The following is a 22,773-nucleotide window of genomic DNA, read 5'->3' as shown; positions in this document are numbered from 1 at the left end:
GCGAGACAGACAGACAGACAGACAGAGATACTTTCGCAATCGCACAAATCGCAAATATTAGTATAGAAGTATAGATTAGTATAGATAACTCCATGTCATTATAATATCAACAATTTCAACTATCTGGCATTATCAAAACGAAAGTTACGAGGGTTCAAAAAAACGACGAAACGTTTCGAGAAAATGTACGTAGGTAGTGGGTACTACTGAGTAGTAACTTGGTAGTGACTAGTGCGGAGTGCCCGTGCGCGCTTCGCTTGACTTATCTTGGCGGAGGCACTCCCGTGCCCCCAGATTTGACCAATAATTTGACATTCGTCAGTTTGACAGTTTTGACAATTTATTTGCTGAATTGATTGAGGAATTCCTAAATGTGACCATTTTAGCCCCGCGGACGTTGAATGAGTGGGCGAATATGTGACAGGCCAATGCGCATTGCGCGTTATAAAAAAACCTCTTTTGACGGAGTATCAGATAATAGCTCAAAGCCTAGTTTAGCTTCACCTTTTTTTTAATAATTTTTGGTGAATGTCGCTATGTCTATGCTGCGTTTTGTTATTTGTAAAAAAAAATATGTCAAAATTCAATAAAAAAATGTGGATTTGACAAATGACAATTGACAGCAATGGCATAAAATTTAGGTTTGAGAAAAATGCTTTTGCGGAAATATTACTAAACCTATAGTGTTTTATGTAATAATTTAAACCTTACGCAGGGCAAGCAATAATAGGAAACCATCAACATGTTATAAATAATGTTTACCTTCAATCTTCAGCACAGACCAAATAAAATAAGTCATTAGAAAGGTGCTCTACAGAAAGCAAACAATTGTTATCAAAATTTGTGTTTGTTGATAAATTATAATATAAAACTATCTTCACAATGACGGACAGCAAAGCGTTGGTCATGATGCCAATAAATGGAATGGATAAATCGAAGGAACTTCAGAAAGAAATACTCATGGAAAAGATAAGATCCAAAACTTCCCAATACAAAAACCTAAGTGAAACTTCAAAAGCTGTTAGAATGGCTTTACTGGTATGAATCTACTTTTTTTCTAAAGAGTCAAGACTTACCTTTCTTATTATATTAAGTTATTTATTAATTTAACCGCACATTATTATTTTATTTTAAAATATTATACTATATTTGAGTACTTTTCATGTTAATTTTTTTATTTTAGGATAAGAATTGGGCTGTTGATAGTGTTGATCGCATGACACTCCAGAAATGTTTGGATAGCCTTCAACATTGCATCAAAGTGAGCTGCTTACAGAGTCTTATTGAAAGACTAGCCTGCCTTTCTAGACAACTGGGGTATGTATCTACAGTAGGGTGTCCCAATTTTGAAATTAAAAAAGAAAAGTTTTTTTTTCGAATTTCAAAATACCCTGTATGAAAAACCACGCGTTCCAGATGACGTTAGAAACGCTCACGCTCAAGACCGTAGTTTTTCCTGTTCCACTAGCATGTGAGCGTCAGTGATACAAACCCAAGTGGAACGGATTATGGATCATTTTTTATACATAGAGTACATTGAACGGAACTTGGATATTAAGATCCTTTTCTTCAAGTCGTCAATAAAAGTAATTTTATTGTTTATAGTTGCATTTATTTTACAAATAAAATACTTTTGTTTCGTTTTTAGCATTACTTTTTTTACTTAGGTTTTCATATTTTAATATAGTAAAACTTTTATTATATTTGAGTTTTCACATTGAATCATATTTTAATAACAAAACCACATACTTTGAATATTGACTATTGTCACAATATGTACTTATAAACATTAGGTAACAATACCGCTTAACGCTTAATCAAGTACGAGTAAGTCAACAGGTATAGGAGAGATGAAAATTAGTATTAATTATTATATATTTTATAAGAAATTATTTGACCTTTCATTTAAAACAATTTATTTGCCAATCAAAATATTTCATTAAATGTTATTTAATTTATTTAATTTATTTATTTATTTTTTTTTTTTTTTTTTTTTTCGATATTGTTTATTCGTTCCAAAATTTACGTATGCTTTGCGGTGTTGTCAGCTCTGGAAGTTCCCAGAACTTCTCCATAGCTTAGATGACACCCTAAAGCATACGCTTTCCACAATTTTAAACATAAAATTTGATGAACGTTCCTGGACCCAAGCTACACTACCAGTGAGGTTCGGTGGCCTGGGAATACGAAAAACATCGGACACAGCTTTACCGGCGTTCTTGTCGTCGGTCCACGCAAATCGCGCAGTAATAGCCAAAATTTTAGAGCCCTCATCTTGCCCATTCGTCATTCCCTTTGCGGACGAGGCCAAGGATGCCTGGGTCATTGCTAGTGCCGGCAGCGAGGTTCCCAAGAACACATCTTCCCAAAGGCTCTGGGACGAGCCCATCTGCGAACTGGTGCGTAATAAACTGTTTAACACGTCTACCAGCGCCGTAGAACGGGCTCGACTTTTGGCCGTGGAGAGGTGGGAGTCGGGAGCTTGGCTGCAGGCACTGCCATCTAAAAACACAGGAACATTGCTGGACCGTAATACATTCCGTCTTGCCACTGCCCTGCGTCTTGGTGTCCCCCATGTCGTCCCCCATCAGTGTGTTTGCGGCGCGCGCGTTGACAGCTATGGTCACCACGGGTTGTGCTGCTCGCGAAGTGCCGGACGCTTTTCACGGCATCACAACCTGAATGACCTCATTCGTCGGGCTCTTGTCACTGCCGGCGTGCCAGCGATACTGGAGCCCTCCGGTTTGGCGCGCGACGATGGCAAGAGACCCGATGGAATGACCCTGGTGCCCTGGAATGTGGGTCGGGCCCTTGTGTGGGACGCTACTTGTGTCGACACACTCGCCTCGTCCCATATTCAGAGCACCTCGAGCTGTGCGGGCGCAGCCGCAAACCAAGCAGAGAACCTCAAGCGGCGCAAATATGAGAACCTCAGCGGAGATCTTATATTTGAACCGTTTGGGGTGGAAACTCTAGGTGCATGGGGTCCGGGGGCACATAAGCTTTTTAGAGGAATATCTAAGAAGCTTGTTGAAGCCACCCGAGACCCCAGAGCTGGGAGCTACCTGGCACAGCGGATAGCAATTGCCATCCAACGTGGCAATGCTGTCAGCTTGCTGGGCACTCTGCCAGATGGGGACGACTTGGGCAAGTTTTTCTTTTTATAGTTTTATATTTAAAGTTTGTATATATAATATATCTGTATATTTTAGATAGTATTTTAATATTAAAGTTAATATTTATATAAATTATAAGTACTTACGGTCGCAATAAAACATTTATTTATTTAATTAAAATATTATTTGTAATGAAATAATATAAAGTTTTTTTATCAGCTACTCTCTCCTGAAAACTTTCCGAACATGGCTTTCGCGATATAGTTACGTTAAAATTAAAAAAAACTAGAACGCCCACTTTGACCCATCTTCGTCAAGGGTCGTTTTGAGCGAAAATGATGACGTCATGAGTGACGTCATAGCCGCGATCAAAACGACCCCGGTCCCCAAAGGGAACGGCAGAAGGGGACGTTTTGAGCGTTTTGGTCAAAATTAACGTCATCTGGAACGCAGCCAAAGTTAAATCTCAAGTCGGCACAGGTTATAATTTAGGAATGGAACTTATATTTTTTTCTAGACAATATAGGTTCATCACAAAACTTTTGAGACGGTATGCGTAAAAATGTATTTAACTTGAAATTTAAGGGACACACCATCATGCAATATTATGTTTCACAGAAGATGTTGCAGTCTGCTTTCTCACAAGAGATTTATTAATTGAATGAGGACCCTTTTTTCACAATGTCTATCATATGTTGTTAATAATAATGTGGATATAGATAGTTCTTCTGCTACATTTTTATAAATGAATGTTACATTTGCAAAAGCTTATGTAGTTAAAACCTACTTTCCCAGTGTGGTTTATTGAACTTTGAGAATATACCTGAATATAAGACTTATACAAATATGTTCCCTTAACCCATCAAGCCCCATAAGCTCACCGGTGAGCGAGACACAATAGAATAACAATAGATTTAAAAGAATCCACGATCGAAGGATTAAAGTTATTGCCACATTATAGTAACATCATATTACTGTTATTACAGCCTCAAGTTTGTTGTCGGAGCCACTGGAGTCAATTTCTTCATATCATCAGACATGTTTTACTTGGAGATACTCGTTGAACATGATTCTGGTTCTGTAAAAGACGTAAAAATTCACCACGAGGGCAAAGTAAGTTTATTTAATAATAATCTGTAACTGCAAGAGTAGAAACTACCAAATAGGTATAATAAACATTGAAGTACCATACCATAGAATAAATAGAATCTAACACAATAATTACATTAAACAAACTAGGCCTTTACATCCGTTGTGGATGATTTATACAGTATTTTTCAGAGCGAAGTAACCACTCCTCAAATACTGTAGTGCCTGTGACAAGATTTTTAAATGTCCGTATGGTTGCCCAAGCGTATACGGCATTCTCGCGTCATATTCGGCCTAGTCCAGAGGAAAGAACTAGTCAATACGTCTGGGACCAACTATGTGCGGGTTTCCTCACGATGTTTTCCTTCATTGTACGAGCATTACATTACCTTACTATTTATTGCACAGTTAGGTTTAAAAGGATTTTATACCTAAATGTTTTATTTCATGGTATTGAAACAAAAACACTCTTTAAAATACTCTTATATTATCATGTCACAGTGTTGCTTTAATTCTTCAAGCCCCATAAGAGCACTGGTGATCGCGACAACAATAGAATACAATAGCATTTCCTGGAAACTGAGAAGTATTAATGTTTTATTGCAGATTGACCAACAAAGTTGTGAAGAACTTGTGCAGTGTATTTCACGAGGGGACTTCTCTGACTTCTCGGCACAACTGGAGGGTCTCATTGCTGTGTATCAACTTAATGCTGAAATAAAAGTAAGTTACCTTAAACCTACCTACCTATAACCTTACCATAATAATTCTATGTCAAGAGTTGCACTAATCGTAAATTGTTTGTTTTTGTTTTCAAAAACTAATTGTAAATATTTTTTATTTCTACATTGTTTCAATTTTAATTTATCAATCTCAAAGTGGTAAAATTTGTTGGTATCAAGTACTCAAAAATAACTTGATCAGTTTTGATGCATATTTGACCTTCAGAGTGCTAAATCAACCATTACTTAATAATAAATATAATATGCTTTAGCAGTTCCTTTTTGCATAAAGTTTAGGAAAATCTACCAATCTACATAATTGTAATGTGCCAATCTACCTTGGTATTAATGCAATATTTTTTTTTTATTTTATTCAGAAAACTTACAGCTTTTCAAAAATTTCACTATGAGTACAATTATTATAGAAACATAAAGCCATTTATAAAGTTTTCACATATAAGTAACAAAAAAAAGAAAAAATAAGCATTAATATTATGTAACATGCAACAGTTGTAACTCGAAAATGAGAATAAGCAAAATAAGCAACAACACTCAATAGTCATTAACAACAAATAATATAGCTAAATTTATATACAAAGATCACTCACAAAACGCACTTATTACTCATTGTAACTACTCAATACCATAAATGTAACAATATTCATTTTTCAGTTTTAAAATACTCATTTGATAAAAGCCTACAAATCTCGGGCGTTTTTATTTCAAAGATGTCTTCAATATTTCTACCTGAATAAAACCTATTAAAACTTGCAGTAGCTCTACACACAAATGCATTACGGCGGTAAAACGTTTTAAAGGGTGGGACATGAAACGGTAAATAATTACGAAAGTATCTACCGGGAACATTGAAATTAAATTTTGATAATAAATCAGGGGCATCAATGGCATTGTTGATAATCTTACATAAACAAACCAGATCTGAAATGTCTCTGCGATTATATTATTCTCTTAAGGTCAAATCAAAAGCCTTCAGTGCACTTCAAAGTTTGAAGTAATATAAAAAGTAATATATTTAGCACTCTGAATGACGATTACTTATTTTATTGTAACAGAAATATATGCATCTTTCCCAGTTCTTTTTTGCATGAAGTTTAGGAAAATCTACCAATCTATATATTAATACGTTAGCCAAAAACTTTGTATCCCTTTTGACGAAAAATGGGGAAATGTAGGTGAATGAAATTTTGCACAGTTATAGTTTATATAGTGAAGGAGTGCATCGAGCTAATATTATTTTGAAATTATGCTTTTATCATACATTATTTTAACAAATAAAACATTACACACACTACAATACACACACTAGGAAAAATGACAGATTTTTGAGTGACAAGCCTATGCATACAAAGTATACTCTTTTATTTTTGGTTGAAGTCTGTAGACAACAAGGTGACAAATTGAAAATGGATTGTAGTTTTTTTTATTGAATCAGATACTATTAGACAATGATTACACGGCCAGACTGAGATTAGCTGAGTCCAAGGGCGTCGCCAAGGGGGGGCAGGGAGGGGCAGCTGCCCCCCCCTAGAGATCCTAAAAAAGTTGCCAAATATAATGCAAACAACGACCACTATAATATTAAAATCTGGTAATAGATGTAAGGCTCGTAGTACAAGTCAAAAGCTTTATGTGCTGTCGACTTTACCTACAATTCATTCATAGAGAATAAGAAAAGTATGAATTGTAGTAGGTAAAGTCAACTTGCCCCCCCCTGCGCCATCGGCTGGCGACGCCCTTGGCTGAGTCCCAGAGACAAGAGTTGAAAAAAATGTGATAAAGTCAATATTTTTTTACAAAATATAGGTAGTAGTCCTAATGTCGTTAAAACTAAGGTCGAATTTCGACCATGGGGCGATCTCTAGTCTACATAATTGTAATGTGCCAATCTACCTTGGTATTAATGCAATAATTTTTATTTTATTTCTTAAGGTCAAATCAAAAGCCTTCAGTGCACTTCAAAGTTTGGAAGAGGATCTGTCAACTCTTAGGCAACTTCAAAGTTTCATAAAGGATCCCTTTGCCCAGGTTCATAAGAGCCCTATAGGGTTCTTACAGAAAAGAAGAGGAGGCAAGTAGTCTTTTTAAATATCAACCATAGATAAATTATAGAAACACAATTGAGTCTTATGCACAGACATAGATCAAGATAGATACCGCATGTTCCTCCATTTGTATGAAAACGAGCGTGCCACTTTTTTCCTACCTACTGTGACGTACCAATGATAAGAAACGTGTCCATTATCTAAGCCAACGTTTCTATTCGAATTTCTACAGCTCAATACGGCACAATTAGGCATTTAGGCATTTTTTAAATTCCGATTGACGTCCGATTCCGATAGCAGACTAAAGAACAGACATTTGGGAGCACGATATGGCACGCGAAGTACATACATATGCGGTATGTATCTAGATCTATGTCTGTTTTAAATTGTAAATCAGTAACATTAACCCATCAATCCCCAAGCGGCACCCGGCTGTCTCATAACAATTGAAAATCTATTGTGCTTGCGATTCTCACAAGCGAGGTATTAAAGGAATTTAGAAAAGCTATATTAACTTGTATTAAAGCCACTGTTTACTTCAGGTCATGCAATGCGTCTCACGTACTTCGTATCTCCTTACGAGCTGTTAGACAAGGAGAAGGGCCTGCTGCCGCTGACCACTGAGCTGTTGACAATGGGCAAACCTTCAGCACCGACCGGCGTGACATCCCTGATGACACCCACACATACTCCCATCGGACACTCAGCCACTGTCCTGTTAGAAGGGTCCACCGCTAACAAGCTGCAGCTCGCACCGATTATTGCTAACTCTCAGAGAGCAGGAAAAAGGTAATTTTAAAAATATATTCGACAAGGTTATTAAAGCACTAGAACAATGTTACAGTTGAAAGTCTAAATCTTTGCAAAGTTTCTAGTAACTTTAAATTCTGTTATTAACTGAGTAACACTGACATTATTATATTGATCTGTTGATTCATGACGACCTCTGTGGCTCAGTGGTGAGCGCTTCGGTAGCTCAAGCCGGGGGTCGCGGGTTCGAATCCCGCCGACGGAACAAAAAGTTTTCAATGTTCCCGGGTCTGGACGTGTATTAAATATATGTATGATATAATAAAAATCTTAAATATATGTATAGTATAAAAGTATTAAATATATTTCCGTTGTCTGGTACCTGTAACACAAGTCCTTTAGGTACTTAGCGCGGGGCCAGACTGACGTGGTGTGAAGCGTCCATAGATATTATTATTATTATTATTATTATTGATCATGTCTTAATTTCGTAACAATACTTGATTACTTTTTAAGTTTCGCCCAATTGGCAGATTTTTGGTTGACATATTACCTATTATGTTATCAAAACTCCAGTTTTATATTACATCGAGATTCTGTGTATTTTACATGATGCTAAATTATCGACCTACATACATACAAATAAAGGTGATAATACAGGGTGTAACAAAACTAAGTGATAATACTCTAGACCAGTGGTCCCCAACCTTTTTTTCATGCGGGCTACAAACATGTTTAGGTAAAAGAAATTTATGGTTAAAAAATAACATTCTAAATTAACGATTTAAAAGTGGAAAAAATTTAACGGCTATCACGTAGACTTTACGTTATTTTGCCAATCTTGAAACTCACGCCGAGTTTCAAGATTGCTTAACATCACGAGGGCCGCGGGTTGGGAATAGCGGCTCTAGATTCTAGAGTCTAGCGTGTGTATGTGTTTCTTGTACAGAGTTTACTGTGAAAGTAGCAGAGCAGCGGGCAAGCGCCCCGGCGTCATGAGTTTCCTCATAAAAAAGTGAAAAAAAATTTACTTACTACACTCTATTTTCACAGTGAACTCTCTACGAGGAACACGTATACACTCTAGTTATCCTGTATCTTTCCTTAATAAATGATTTATTAGAAAGAGATGACAATACATTTTCGATTAACTGACAGCGGCGGGCCAGTATACGCGAACCTGGTTCCGCAGAACAGCGCGATGCTGCCGGCGTGCTTCACTCTCAAGCTGTCGCAGCCAACCCCGCTGTGCGTCGGCCTGGCCAAGCTCATACAAGCTACTACTGAGGTATTTACACTGCCGAAACCTACATTATGAAAAAACAGCTGTTGTAGAAAAAAGTAAATACAACATTGATATTAAACTCAGTTAAGATTATACAACTTAAGCGTAAGATCTACCTAACTGAAATGTAAAGCCCAAATTATACAAGATGTCACAAAACTAAGTGATAATACTTTAGGGTGTGTAGCTGTTCCTTGTAGAGAGTTCACTGTGAAAGTAGCAGCGCCTTAAAGACAATTTTTTTTTTCACTTTTGTATGGGTCGTGACGCTGGGGCACTTGCCCATACAATAAGTGAAAAAAAATTTGGTCTGTCAGTGCTGATACTTTCATAGTGAACGCTCTACAAGGAACAGCTACACTCTTAAGTATTATCACTTAGTTTTGTTACACCTTGAATAAAGAAATATCTCTGGAGTTTGAACTTTAAACTCTAAAAATATTTCATTACTTAATCGAGAATCTACAGTGTATCATAAATCATAATAGAAATTATACATGTTACACAAAAATATATTATACAAACACTCGAAAAACATATTATTATGTTAAAGCTTAAAGTGCCTGTTAAATAATTCTAGGGTTCTTCATAAAATAGAAGGTAAAATTATTTATTTGATGAACCATATTTTAATATAATACTGTAATAATACATTAAAATTTATTTGCAGGTAGAGATATCAGGTGACTGGTCCAATCCGCAACCAATGTTGGGGCTCGTCGCACAGCAGGCTTATAACAAGCTGACGCCGGGCAAAACTATAGAGTTAAACCTCAGCAAAGGACTATTTGTTGTAAGTACAGTACTAATAAGCTGACCCGCATGTTAATTTTGTATTTCTCTATAAGTATAGCAATGTCTACAGGCCAAAATTGTTCTATATAATTATATCTGCTATGAATGACGTCTGTTGCTTGGCCATCGTAAGATAGTGTGGCGGTACCCACAATTCGCCTAACATTCCTGCATCGCGCTATCGAAGTTTTCTGAGCGCGTCGGTATATATGCGACAGCTGAAATGTATCACGTGGGCTTCGGCCTGACCGGGCATACCACCTCGCTCGGTCGGAAGATCTTCCTTTGTGGCCACCACGCATATCCCACAATAGCTAATCATCCGACCAAATGACATAGCTTAAAAAACGTTTCGTTCCACGCTTCCTCAAATTCTTATTTTTATCAATATCTATATTTCAGATGAAGACACAAAATTACACATTATTTTTCCAAAACCGTTATAGTTGCATCTGTACGGTAAATTATACGGCTATAATTGCTGAACCAAAGATTTCCTTTGGTAGGATTGGTCCTTATGGCCTAAGGATGAATTTAAGAAGTCTGGGCGCGCCCTAGCGGCCATCGAAAGTATGGTGTGGCCGCTTGACAGCGTGCCTGCGTGCGGCCAGGTGCGCGTGGTCTATGGCGGTTTCATTCTAAGGTATCTATCTCGATATCGTATATATATAGGCCATCGAGATATATTAGGCTAGTGCGCGCCCGGGCTTAGTCCTTTCAATGTTAGAGCCCATTTATCGAGGAAGCCTATTCCTGCTGCACGCCTGACTACAACTATTTGTTAAGTGGTAGTTACTCAATAATGAAATGTCCATACTTCCATAGGCGTACCGAGGGGGGGCGGCCGCCCCCCCCCCCCCTGGATCATGTTGACGTCTCTACTATGTATATTATCTAGTACTTTTATCTATAAAAATTAAAAATTAAGAAAACGAATTTTTGCCATTTGTTTGCAATAAAATATTTTACAACTAAAAATTATTAATTTTTTATTCTTTATAAACACCTAGCTTATGAAAAATCTGATTTGCCCTCCCCTGGCACCAGAATCTGGGTAATTTGCCCTGCATACTTCCATACTGTGTCAAAGTGTGTCTGTCTGTTACCTCTTAACGCCCCAACCGCTGAATCAGTTTTGCTGAAATTTTAATGGGCAATGGAGATGCGGAAGTCATCTACCTCTAGTTTTCTATATTTTTGTATTGGCTTTGTACAGTGGCTACCGGAGCAGTGGCAGTGCTACTTCCTGTGCGAGGGGGCGCTGGTTGGGCGCGCGGTGACGTCGGTGCCGTTCACGCACCCCTCGCACGTTCCGCCCCTGCTCGCGGCGCTGAGACAGCAGGCGCTGTTCAACACGCTCGTCGCCAGCTGCGTGAGGCTGCAGACTAAACAAGGTAAGGGTTGTGAAGCTAGATATTATGAAGACATGTCTAGGATGATAACAATTACCATTACTTACGTCAAAATGTTAAAATATATCCTGTAATGATATAATATTTTACCATTACTAACAAACTTCCATTTTAAAAGAAATATCGTATTATTTTTTTATTTTTTAGTTGTTTACATAACATAAAGAAAGAAACACGCTTACAAACTTTTGCCCACATAATATTAATGTGATGAGTAAGGCTAAACAGCTAGTATTTTTTAAGCTAACGTCTATTCCGTTTTCGTACTTACAGTGATAGACCTAGAGACGGTGAAGATGTTCGAGGTGAGCGCGTTGTCATGGCAACATATATCCGTCTCGCTCGAACATCCCATCGACGAGAGCATGTGCACGGTGGAACTGGACCTGAGCGACCCCGCCGCGCCGCGTGCCGCAGTACACACGCTGCAGGCGCCGCCCCGCGACCACGTCGACGACTACATCACCAGGGTGCTGCAGAAGAGCCACTCCATCCCTGTCACACTCAGGTACGGCCGCGTCCTCCGTCTCGCTCGCTCACCGCCACCGCGCCGTACACACGCTGCAGGCGCCGCTCCGTGAACACGTTGACGAGTACATCATCAGGGTGCTGCAGAAAGAAGAGCCATCCCTGTCACTACATCACCAGGGTGTCACTACACACTCAGGTACGGCCGCGTCCTCCGTCTCGCTCGCACACCGCCACCGCGCCGTACACACGCTGCAGGCGCCGCCCCGTGAACACGTCGACGAGTACATCATCAGGGTGCTGCAGAAAGAAGAGCCATCCCTGTCACTACATCACCAGGGTATCACTACACACTCAGGTACGGCCGCGTCCTCCGTCTCGCTCGCACACCGCCGCCGTACACACGCTGCAGGCGCCACCCTGCGACCACGTGCCCGCGACTCAGGTGGTTTTAACACTACAATGTCTGTGTTTACTGTAGGTTGACTCAAATAAATGAATAAACACTCAGGACAGCTTCTTAATAAGTAAATGAAATAAACTTAAAGCTTTTGTCCAGGGCGTTGATCAAGATCTGGGAGCGCGAGGATGCGGCGAAGCAAACCAACGGCGGGTACTCTGCGCTGGACTCAAATTTTAACTGCGGCCTCGGCGGCCTCGACCCGGGGGGCGACATCAAGCCCGAGCCGGGCACGCGCGGCCTCTACCCCTCCAACGTCAGCCATCCCCACCAGGGAGGTAAGTGCCCGGATACTGAAACTGAGGCGTTGCTGTGCACCTTGTAACGTCGTTTTAGTTCGGCACTGTGTCTGTGTGCGTGCAACTAGACGTATGCGAATTATAATTGCATATTTTGATAAAAAGTGCTAAGAGCGCTTACAGACGAACGGCACTTGTCGATGGCAGTCTACAGCAGTTGGCGGCACGCAAATCAAGAAAAAATAATGAAAAAGAAACCATTGTGGCGGTACCCACAATTCGCCTAACATTCCTGCATCGCGCTATCGAAGTTTTCTGAGCGCGTCGGTATATATACGACAGCTGAGATGTATCACGTGGGCTTCGGCCTGACCGAGCATAACACCTCGCTCGGTCGGAAGATCTTCCTTTGGCCACCACACGCATATCCCACATTGGTGACCCTCGACAGAACACGCCTCCTTCATCATCATCACTCCCCCCGCCCCTCCGCACCGCGCCAGCCAGCATCGCCTCATCGGGTACTTCGTCCACTAGCCGCAATGTACCGCGGCCTGGGCAACTCCGCATCGGCATCATCGGGCTTTCTCACTACACCGACCGGTCAGCAAGCAGAGCACATCTCTCCTGGTCAGCACGTAGCATCGGCCCCGCACGGCAGCTTATCCGACTCACTGGATCCCGTGCAGCAGCTTACAGTTCCGACTCACTGGGACTCACTGCAACAGTTCCGACCCACTGGAACTCACTGGCACTGGCGACTCAACCGACAGCAAGACTTCAAGATTCGACCTCCGGTCTTCGGGGGGGATATATGTGGCGGTACCCACAATTCGCCTAACATTCCTGCATCGCGCTATCGAAGTTTTCTGAGCGCTTGTGTATATATTCGACAGCTGAGATGAACCACGTGGGCTTCGGCCTGACCGAGCATAACACCTCGCTCGGCCACTACACGCATATCCCACACCATCAACTGCCTTCGACAAGTGCCGTTCGTCTATAAAGAACATCATCAAATAATAACAACTGTCATTCAACTTTCTGCAAAGCTCGTAACTAATTTCATTTTAGTAGTACTACTATGTGATAACAGTATACACTCATGTTTAATATTTGTGTGTTGTAAAACACCTAGAAAAACCCATTATTGGCATTCTTAGTATAACTGCCAGCGATTGAGTGGTTGCCCTATGTATTATTAAATCGATGTTGATTTCACAGGTTCATATCTCTCGGAGCAGCAACACCATCTGTCCATGATGTGTCAGGATTCGAACCCAGTTGACATGAAGTCCCAAATGTCTGACGACCGAAAAGCGAAGAAGCGGAAAGCCGAGACCGGCATGTGGCCTATGAACAAGAAAGGGAAGCCGGGTATGAGTGAGCTCATGGACTCCGAAAGTGACAGTGAAAACTCAGACGGATACAACGAAGATGACAATACAATGAACAGCAATTCCACAAATGACGATATCGAGGGCCGGGAGTCGTCAGTTTCGCAGAACGAATTCGCGTCGGATCTAGAACTATCGGGAATGGACGCTACGGACGCTTTAGGCCAAGACACGAGAGCTTCGTCCGATATGGACAACTCTAATGATGGAGATGTTGAAGATATAATAAGGTATGTAGTTTCTACTTTTATGAATGCATGCACAAGTTATAATAACTAGAGATCGCCCAATGGTCGAAATTCGACCTTAGTTTCAACGACATTAGAAAAATATATTGACTTTATCACATTTTTTTTCAACTCTCGTCTCTGGGACTCAGCTGATCTCAGACTGGCCGTTTAAACATTGTCTAACGGCGGTTCCCAATATTTGATCTATCTCTGGTTTGGCCCTACTAGAGATAGGAATAGCTCACATTAGACATTAGAGACATATATTTTATGTCAATTGTGAGCTATTCCTATCTCTAGTAGGGCAAAACCAGAGATAGATCAAATATTGGGAACGGCCGTAATAGCATCTAAGATTCAATAAAAAAAACTATAATCCATTTTCAATTTGTCAACTTGTTGTCAACAGACTTCAACCATAAATAAAAGAGTATAATTCGTATGTATAGGTTTGTCACTCAAAAATCTGTCATCTTCTTAAGTGTGCGTATTGTAGTGTGTGTAATGTTTTATTTGTTAAAAAAATGTGTAATAAAAGCATAATTTCAAAATAATATTAGCTCGATGCACTCCTTCACCATATAAACTATAACTATGCAACATTCACCTACGTTTCCGCATTTTTCGTCAAAAGGGATACAAAGTTTTTCGCTTGCGTATTAATATATGGATATTGTAGGAAGTTGTGTATGTAAAAGGCTGTTTGCTCATCTATGTGTGAAATGTAGAAACCGGCGACTCATCTACTGTTTTACATAATATACTCATGCGTTATGTTGAACTTTAGTCTATCCTGGTCTTTTCACAAACATTGACATCATTTTGAGTAACAAAAATATCATGCAAATTGCAATAACAATACAAAAACAACAACAATATCTATTTATTATTGACCTACTATTTTTTTGTTACAGGAATTCTTTTCACAAGTCTGAGCACAAAAGGCAAAAGCTAAAAAACAAAGATTCCGAATCAAGGAGCAGGTCCTCCTCATCGCTCCTTCTGGACCTAACAGACGGCAAATCCTACATGCCGTCGTCTGTCAGCATTACACCTATAGGATCGGGGTCATCAAAGTCACCAAGCTCCGGTTCCGGGTCTAATATCTCGTCGATGCTGTGCCTCGACCGGAGACCAGGCATCGAGATCATTCCTATCACAGCGGCAGCGCCCGCCGCACTTCCCAGCTCCATAACCATCACTCCCATAACATCCTCCCAAGTCAAATCCCTGGACGATCGCAGATCAGACAAGAAGTCCAGTAAATCGGGTGAAGAAAGAAGCAAGGAGAAGAAAAAGAAGCGGCGGAGGGACGATTCAATGGGTCCGCCAGAGAAAGTGCCTCCCAAACAAGACCCCCTCACCAAGCCCGTGTCCGTTAGCATCAAACCGACCGACGGCTCCCCCCGGCGACCCACCTCACCAAACTCCATCCTGCGGAAATTCAGCCCGAGTCCGACGCATGGCAGGTCCATGTCAATCACCAAGTCGCCCAGCCCCAGCGGCGTCAAAAATTTGAGTAAGCCCTCCGGGTCCTCGAGCCACCACAGCAGCCCCAGACATTCGCCGGTACAGAATAGTCCGAAACATCTCGCCGGGTACTCGAGTCCAAAAAACCACAGCATCTCCTCCCCTAAGCACAGCTCGTCCGGATCCGGCAAGCCGAGCATGTCGACGCTAAAGTCGGCCACCGGCGGCTCGCCGTCCGGCAAGTCGGGGACCACCGGCTACGATCTATCTAAGAAGATGTCCAAAGACAGCTACAGCTCCGGCTCCGTGTCGTCTAGGGACAAAGAGAAGAAGCATTCCGGCCTGTCTTTTTCTAGTTCGGGGAGGAGTAGTCCAAAGCTAAAGAACCCTATCAAATTAAAACAACTAGAAATCACACCGGTGACTTGCGACAGCCCGGTCACAGAACCCCTGATATCACCGCCGAATATAGAAGTCAACAAATCGAATATTCCGAGCCAAGCTCGTAAAGGCAAGGGCTCCCTCGACGCGGTCATAGACAAGTTGACGGCGCAGCACTGTAGCGTCGACTCCGAGGTCTCGTTGAAATCGAGCTCGTCCAATAGCTCGGGAAAATTTTCCGATCCAAAAAACAGCGCAACAAGCAGTAGCTTAAAAATTAGCGAGAGCAAAAATCAGGAGTACATGGTCAAGCCGAGCTTGGACGGCATGAAGATCACCATAAACAAGACGAGGTCGAAGGACTCGTCCAACTCCTCGAAACTGAACTACTCGAGCTCGTCCAAGCAGACGTCTCCCCAGCTGACCCCGCCGTGTCAGGGTTCGCCGAAAACCCACACGGGTCTCAAGCCCGGGGTCATCAGCGGACCCGCCTCGAAAAAATCTCAGGCGATGCAGTCGTCCAAATCTAGCTTGAGCTCCACGCCGCCCAAAGCGACCATCTCCGAATCGTCCGGCTCAGGGAGCCCCAAAGTGCCTTACTCCAAATCGTCTAGCAGCAGCTCGACCGGAATGAATCTATCCAAATCTAGTTCGAAATCGAGCTCCGGATCTCCAAAAAACAGTAGCAGCGAAATCTCCAAAATCATAAGGGAGAGAGAGCGGGAGAAGGCCCGAACGAAGCTGATGAGCAACTCCGAAAAGTCGATATTCTCCTCCAAATCCGAGCGCCACTCTAGCCCCAGCGGGTCCAGGGACGACGTGGACGGGTTCAAAAATACGTCAAAAGAGGCAAATTTTTTAGTCGAGGGCCTGATCAAGCCGCTGGACACGAGTAAATTTCAAATACCCAAGTTAAAAAACCAGAACACTCCCGACAAGAACAGCCCCGTGTCGCAGTACGACAGCCGCGCCATGGTCAACGACCTGAGCCGGGCGATGGACCCCAAGTACCCCTTTCCGCACTTCGACAGCCCCAACAAAACTCTTGAATCGCTTCAAAAGTCAGCGTACCCTTTGATAAACGTACCGAAGCCCCTCCTGAATATGGGAAACATGAGCCCAAAAACGATGGCCCAGAGCAAGGACGCGGCAGACTACTCCAAGACGATGGCCGAAAGTCTGACTAAAAGCGACATGCAGCGGAAGGATGACGCGAAGGAGGGCTACCCGGGGCCGTACCCGATGATGCCTCTGGACTTTAAGACCGACATGGTAAAAGGGTTCGCGGCCCCAAAGGGGATGTCGGAGAATCGTAAAGGCGCGGACGCGTGTATGAAGCCGCCAGCCAGCGGGTCGGTCGCGCGCAGCGGAGCCACCACTCCTCAAGAAGCGGCCGAGATGCTCCTAGACTTTTCCTCGTCTTCTGGCAACAAGGTGTCTGGGCTGGTCGCGGTGCGGCCGGTGTACCCCGCGTCGCCGGCGCTGCTGCAGCTCAAGAGCCCAGCCCCCTCCCCCCACTCCAATTCCCCCGGCATCACGGACGACGAACTCATGGACGAGGCAGTCGTGGGCCCAGGGAAATGAGTGACGTCGCACCAAATCGGGCCTTGTAAATGTGTACACTAGCGACCATATTGGGAGAATATAGTTTCGATTTGGGACCACGTTATATGGATGTCAAAATGCTCGTGTTGGATTCTGTAAATGTCCTTCCAATTGAAAAATAGCAGCTGACTAACAATAATTGCTTTTTGTAAATAAAATGTATTCGAATTATAAATCATATATGATTGAGTTAATATAATCGCTTTGTATTATAACTCTATTCTTCCAATTGGGCTCTAAGATCGTAACTTATTGTATACTCTTATTTTAATTTAGTTTTGATACGTATTTATATATAAGCAATAAGCGTACATACTCTTTATAGTAATAATTATTATTTTTAATGTTTGAATATCAAGCTTAACGTTCATGAGGACTAACATAGTATTCGTTTTAAAAAAAACATGTTGACAACTAGTAAAGCGTAGTCAAATTTCAAAAAATTGTGCTCTTGAGTGTCCTATTCAACTGTTCTAGAAACCTAGATTACTTTACAAACCATTTACATTTTGAGACTGCAACTTTAAACCAAGTGACTTAGTTTGAGACTCATCTCATGTAATTAGAACACAAAAAATGTTATTATACCTAACTGTTGATTCTATTCGTGTTGTAAATTTTCGCCGGTCGACAACGCAAAGCTACTGGATATCTACTAAAGTTGTGAGTAGTGAATTGAGTAAACAAAAATTTTGTAAATATCACTGTTATGTTGATCAAAAGTTATATAGGTAAGATTTTCTAGAAATAAAACATAAGGATAAGTTATATATTATCTTTTATTACAATTTACACTATGATTATAGTCCGCGCCTTAGGTATGTGAGCGGTGGGACGGAGAGGAGGGGGCGATGTTGATTTTGACTGGCTAGTTTAGACAAAACGCACAAGAGATTGCAATAGCAAGATGAGTCCGCCGATAAAAAGATAATCTACGGAAAGAATATTAAAAAGTGCATACGTTTTTTAAAAAACGGTAAGCCGATGTCAATAGTTCAGAATATAAAACTGATCGTCTTTAATTTATTCTTTTCAATAATTAAATAAGTAATATTATTGTTCACGATATTGCGAGATTGGTCGTCACTGTCTAATCTCATGTGCGTTGCGAGCAGCAAGCAACCCGCCCCCTCACCCCTGTCCCTACCTAAGGCGCGGCCAACTAGTTCCGCGCGGACTATAATAAATAGGTTTTCTAGCATCTATTATTGGCATATTAAGTTAGTAAAACCTTAGAGAGCCTGGGTAGTAGTAGCGATAGTAGGGATAATAATAATAATGTCTTCTGTAGGGGTTCGGTCGTGGGTTCGGTCTTCTGAAATATCGTCTATTTGCAAACTTTCTTCGTGGTTTTTGTTTCCTTTTCTTTAAAATTGGAATCGGCACGAAACCTGCAGCGGTGTCCATGATTTCATTTGGATCTCTTTCCATAAGATCTTTGTAGTAAAAGTCACTCTCCTGCATTGGCACATAATCATCATCAATGCTATCATATCCATCCCAGTTGAAGTTGATAGGGAAGTGTTCATTTTCTATTGCTCCAATTGATGCATCAATAATGGCTTGTTCGTTTTCAATCGCTTTGTCGAATTCCTCCGATTTTTCTGTTTCTAGTTCTTGGAGTAGTATATTAGCTTCATTATTTTCTTGGACTGTCGCTTTTAATACCTGATTATCTTCCTTTCCATTTTCTAGTTCGCTGGTGTAGGTAACTATTTCTAACACTGATGAATCTTTGGGTGCTGGTTTTTCCGTTTCTGTTTCTGGTATGGTTTCGGCAAAAATTATTCCAACCCCCAAGACGAATATTATTATTCCAAACTTCTTCATTTTCTGTAATAATACAAGTAGCTATGTCAGCACAAAGAAATGCGACTGTCCTAGTGTATCTGTGTGAATGCCTTTTATTCTTTAATACTGGGTCAAAGAAAGGTAGTACAAATTTTTTAAGTAAATATCTGAATTAGGATATGGACTACTTTTGTTAATGTTCATAAGAATTTTGTCATGAGTAAAATGTTATAACTTTGTGAAACTAAGTGCAGGTAGGTACTTCTAGAATCTACAATCTAAAAGTTCCCAAAGTGGGCGATAACGCCCCCTTGTGGGCGCTGAAGGTCTGAAGGGGGGTGGTGTGGGACCCAGAAAAAAATGGAGGCGTTGTGTAGAGGATCGGGGGGTGAATCAGGATACATTTTAAATATAACAATGGGGGCGCTAAAATATAATTTGTTCGTAAAGTGGGCGGTACAGACAAAATAAGTTTGGGAATCTCTGGTCTAGACAGTATATTCATGAATTTAATTTTGTATTAAAGTTATGACTAACGGTCGCTCTCAGAGACATTAATTAATGATTACTTAACGTAAACTTAATGACAAGAGTTAGTGACAAAAGTAATTTATTAAATTAAAGTTAAGTAGGTATAATACGGCCGTTAGTAACATTTTTAATGACCCAAACTGACAATTGAGGTGATAAATAATTGTTCCGTACTTACAATAATACCTCCTGTGAGGACAGTCGGGATGGCGGTAATATGGTTCCCGGTGACTACTCTGTACATTGTTTCTTCTTTGGGCCTGATTTCTTCTTTCAGCCCGCGCTTGTTCTCTTCTCTCCTTCAGCTTTTTCATGGCGAAACGCGGTAGGAACGGATTCTGCGACTCCGCTGTGTCCATCATTTCGTCGTCATGCTTTTGAACTTCTTTCGTGTCCTCTGCGGGGGCTGCGTTGTTCTTTACAACAACGATGGCGAAGATTACGAAAATGAACAAGAATTTAAGAAATGCCATTGTAATTTTCTTCTTCTAAACTTGACAGGCTCTAAAGACTATAATAATTACTGAGACAAATTTTTGACCTATGAGAATTTTTCACTTTGTGCAACTTTAACGGTCATCGATTGAAGTAATCCTTCTGTACCAATGATTCTGATGAGACCTGGTTTTATAGGATCATCTGTTCCGCTGACACACATTTGTTTACGCCAGTTTGTTTTAGGAAACATAACGGATTCAATTATCACATCCTCGTGTAGCTATAGTCCAGTCCAAGAATCGGTAACGGGAAAATGACTCATGAATTTGGGTACCGCAGATTGCAGCAGCTAAAAAAGTTTTTAGATGCTGGCCGAAGACAAATTTGAATACAAACAAACTGCAAGAGAAAGCTTATTATTTGGTGAAGACGTCGAAGTCGTGGTGACAACGAAGATCTAAAAAGAGGCAGTTGGGTAGATTTTAACATATACCTTGACGAGCGAGCGTGCTGAGGATATACCAGCGCTGTTAAGGTGACGCCGCGTTAAAGTAAAAATCCGTGTTGGATATGTTTTAGATTGCTTGTTTTCTGGCCCGGCCTCTCCATAGAAAACAAGCAATGGAACAGCAAAAAATGGAAAGGGCGTAGCGACAAAATGGTTTTTGTCGTGTAATTTAAAAACCATAAATACATTTCATATAAGCTATGGGTAAATTAAAGTGTATGCTTGAACGAATTTATGTACAAATTTTGGAAGCTTAAATCACTCTCCTCTGTTGGTAAAATAGGAATCCCTTTTTTGCAGAGGTATTTTTGATTGATTATTCTGTGTTATAAAAGTTGACTTCAAAGTTGAATTCAAAGACAAAGACATGATGAATACTGACAATGAACTTTAATTTCTTAGCTTTAGTCATTGCTGAGAAAAATCGATATAGCTACAGCCAAATTCTTTACTCATCCTTGTCGAGTGGCAACTTTGTCGATAGTGCCCTAAATTTAACCTCACATGTAACGCTAAGCTTGGCCCACATACCATTGTCAAACAGCGTTTATTGGTTTAAACCTATCCTTTGTCAAGACTCAAGGCTGTTAGCTGTTAAACAAATACAATTAAAAGGATTTGAGAATCATAAAACAGGCACAGGTTTTTTAAAGACAGAATTAGTGTTTGTTTTTACATTTCGTATTAATTATTTCACTAATGATACCGAATTTACTTATTTATTTTCACGGAAGCCCATTCTGCTACTTAAGCTTTCGTGCTATTTGGGTGATTCTCCGTAAATCGAATAAAAATCGGTTCAGCGGTTTTTAAGCGTGAAGACGTACCTATTCAGACAGACAGTCTGACACACACTTTTGCATTCATAATTTTAGTATGGATCTACTAATTGTGTCTTCAAGTTACACGAGACCTAAAAAGGCATGATCTGCGAAAAGTATACACAACCGCATTCTACACGTCTAAGTACAGTATACTATAAATACGGCAGGCGGCAGCTGTGCACACATTCTGCGCTTGTAACTTGAGTCACGCCATAGACTAAGGAAAATATACTGAAGCTATCATCTAGGAACACCATTGAATTTCACGGAAAAGTCATCATTAGACGATACACATGACAAATTAGTAATTACAATCCTGAAATTGTAAATATTTTTAAACAGATCGTCACATGTGCACTGTGCAATATAACAGAAGAAAAGTGCAGGGTTCCGTAAGTTTAATTGAAACTACTAGAGTTATCATAAAGATATCCATAGAGTCAAAAACATTATAGTATACGTAGACGACCTCTGTGGCTCAGTTGGTGGGCTATTGGTATAATGGTAGCACAAGCCGTGGGTCGCGGGTTCGAATCCCGCCGACGGAACAAAAAGTTTTAAAAGTTCCTGGGTCATGGACGTGTATTAAATATGTGTATCATATAATAAAAATCTTAAATATATGTATAGTAATAATAATAATACCAACCACACCGGTTTCGGTGACGGTGGCCGGTTTCATTGAAACCAGGCCAGCTACGCAGGAGTAATTTTATAGTGCCCAAGTGTGTGCGCAGTACACAAGAGCACTCTCTATTCCTTTACTCTCATAACCCAGTGGGACGAAAGACCGACACAACCGGTGAGAGATCAGGCGCAGGTCCGACTTTTTTACATGCCCATCCGACGCATGGATCATCTTACTTGTCAGACAATCAGGTGACCAGCCTGCATTGTCCTAACCAAACTTGGAAATAACATGTTTCCAACGCGGGAATCGAACCCACGACCTCCGAGTCAAGAGCCGCGCTCTATACCACTAGACCACGGAGGCGTTTAATATGTTTAATATGTATAGTATAAAAGTATTAAATATATTTCCGCTGTCTGGTACCCGTAACACAAGTCCTTCAGGTACTTACCACGGGGCCAGACTGACGTGGTGTGAAGCGTCCATAGATAGATATTATTATTATATCAGACTAGATGACGTCCGAAAGTCGAAACTCCGTTGCCCCAATATTCGTTTCCGGGCCACA

At 40.9% G+C, this 22,773-nt stretch overlaps 2 protein-coding genes across 2 annotated transcripts; one reads left to right on the top strand and one right to left on the bottom strand.

Annotated features, from left to right (window-relative positions):
• Positions 1 to 642: 642 nt before the first annotated feature.
• On the top strand, positions 643 to 18,246 carry LOC121733222 (mediator of RNA polymerase II transcription subunit 1). The gene is made up of 13 exons (XM_042123414.1): positions 643 to 1,038; positions 1,184 to 1,317; positions 4,103 to 4,229; positions 4,812 to 4,928; positions 6,878 to 7,016; positions 7,533 to 7,779; positions 8,899 to 9,028; positions 9,696 to 9,818; positions 11,037 to 11,214; positions 11,506 to 11,740; positions 12,260 to 12,438; positions 13,624 to 14,026; positions 14,941 to 18,246. The coding sequence occupies exons 1-13, from the start codon at positions 883 to 885 to the stop codon at positions 17,459 to 17,461; spliced, it is 4,689 nt and encodes a 1,562-aa protein (XP_041979348.1). The 5' UTR covers positions 643 to 882; the 3' UTR covers positions 17,462 to 18,246.
• Positions 18,244 to 20,392, bottom strand: LOC121733223. The gene is made up of 2 exons (XM_042123415.1): positions 19,983 to 20,392; positions 18,244 to 19,315 (listed from the first exon to the last, which is right to left on the bottom strand). Exons 1-2 carry the CDS (start codon positions 20,046 to 20,048, stop codon positions 18,704 to 18,706), a joined length of 678 nt encoding a protein of 225 aa, XP_041979349.1. The 5' UTR covers positions 20,049 to 20,392; the 3' UTR covers positions 18,244 to 18,703.
• Positions 20,393 to 22,773: the final 2,381 nt, after the last annotated feature.

Source organism: Aricia agestis, chromosome 13, assembly GCF_905147365.1.
Source record: "Aricia agestis chromosome 13, ilAriAges1.1, whole genome shotgun sequence".
NCBI classification, from domain to species: Eukaryota; Metazoa; Arthropoda; class Insecta; order Lepidoptera; family Lycaenidae; genus Aricia; species Aricia agestis.
The sequence above is the reverse complement of the archived record's forward strand: the minus strand, read 5'-3'. Positions and strand labels throughout refer to the sequence as shown.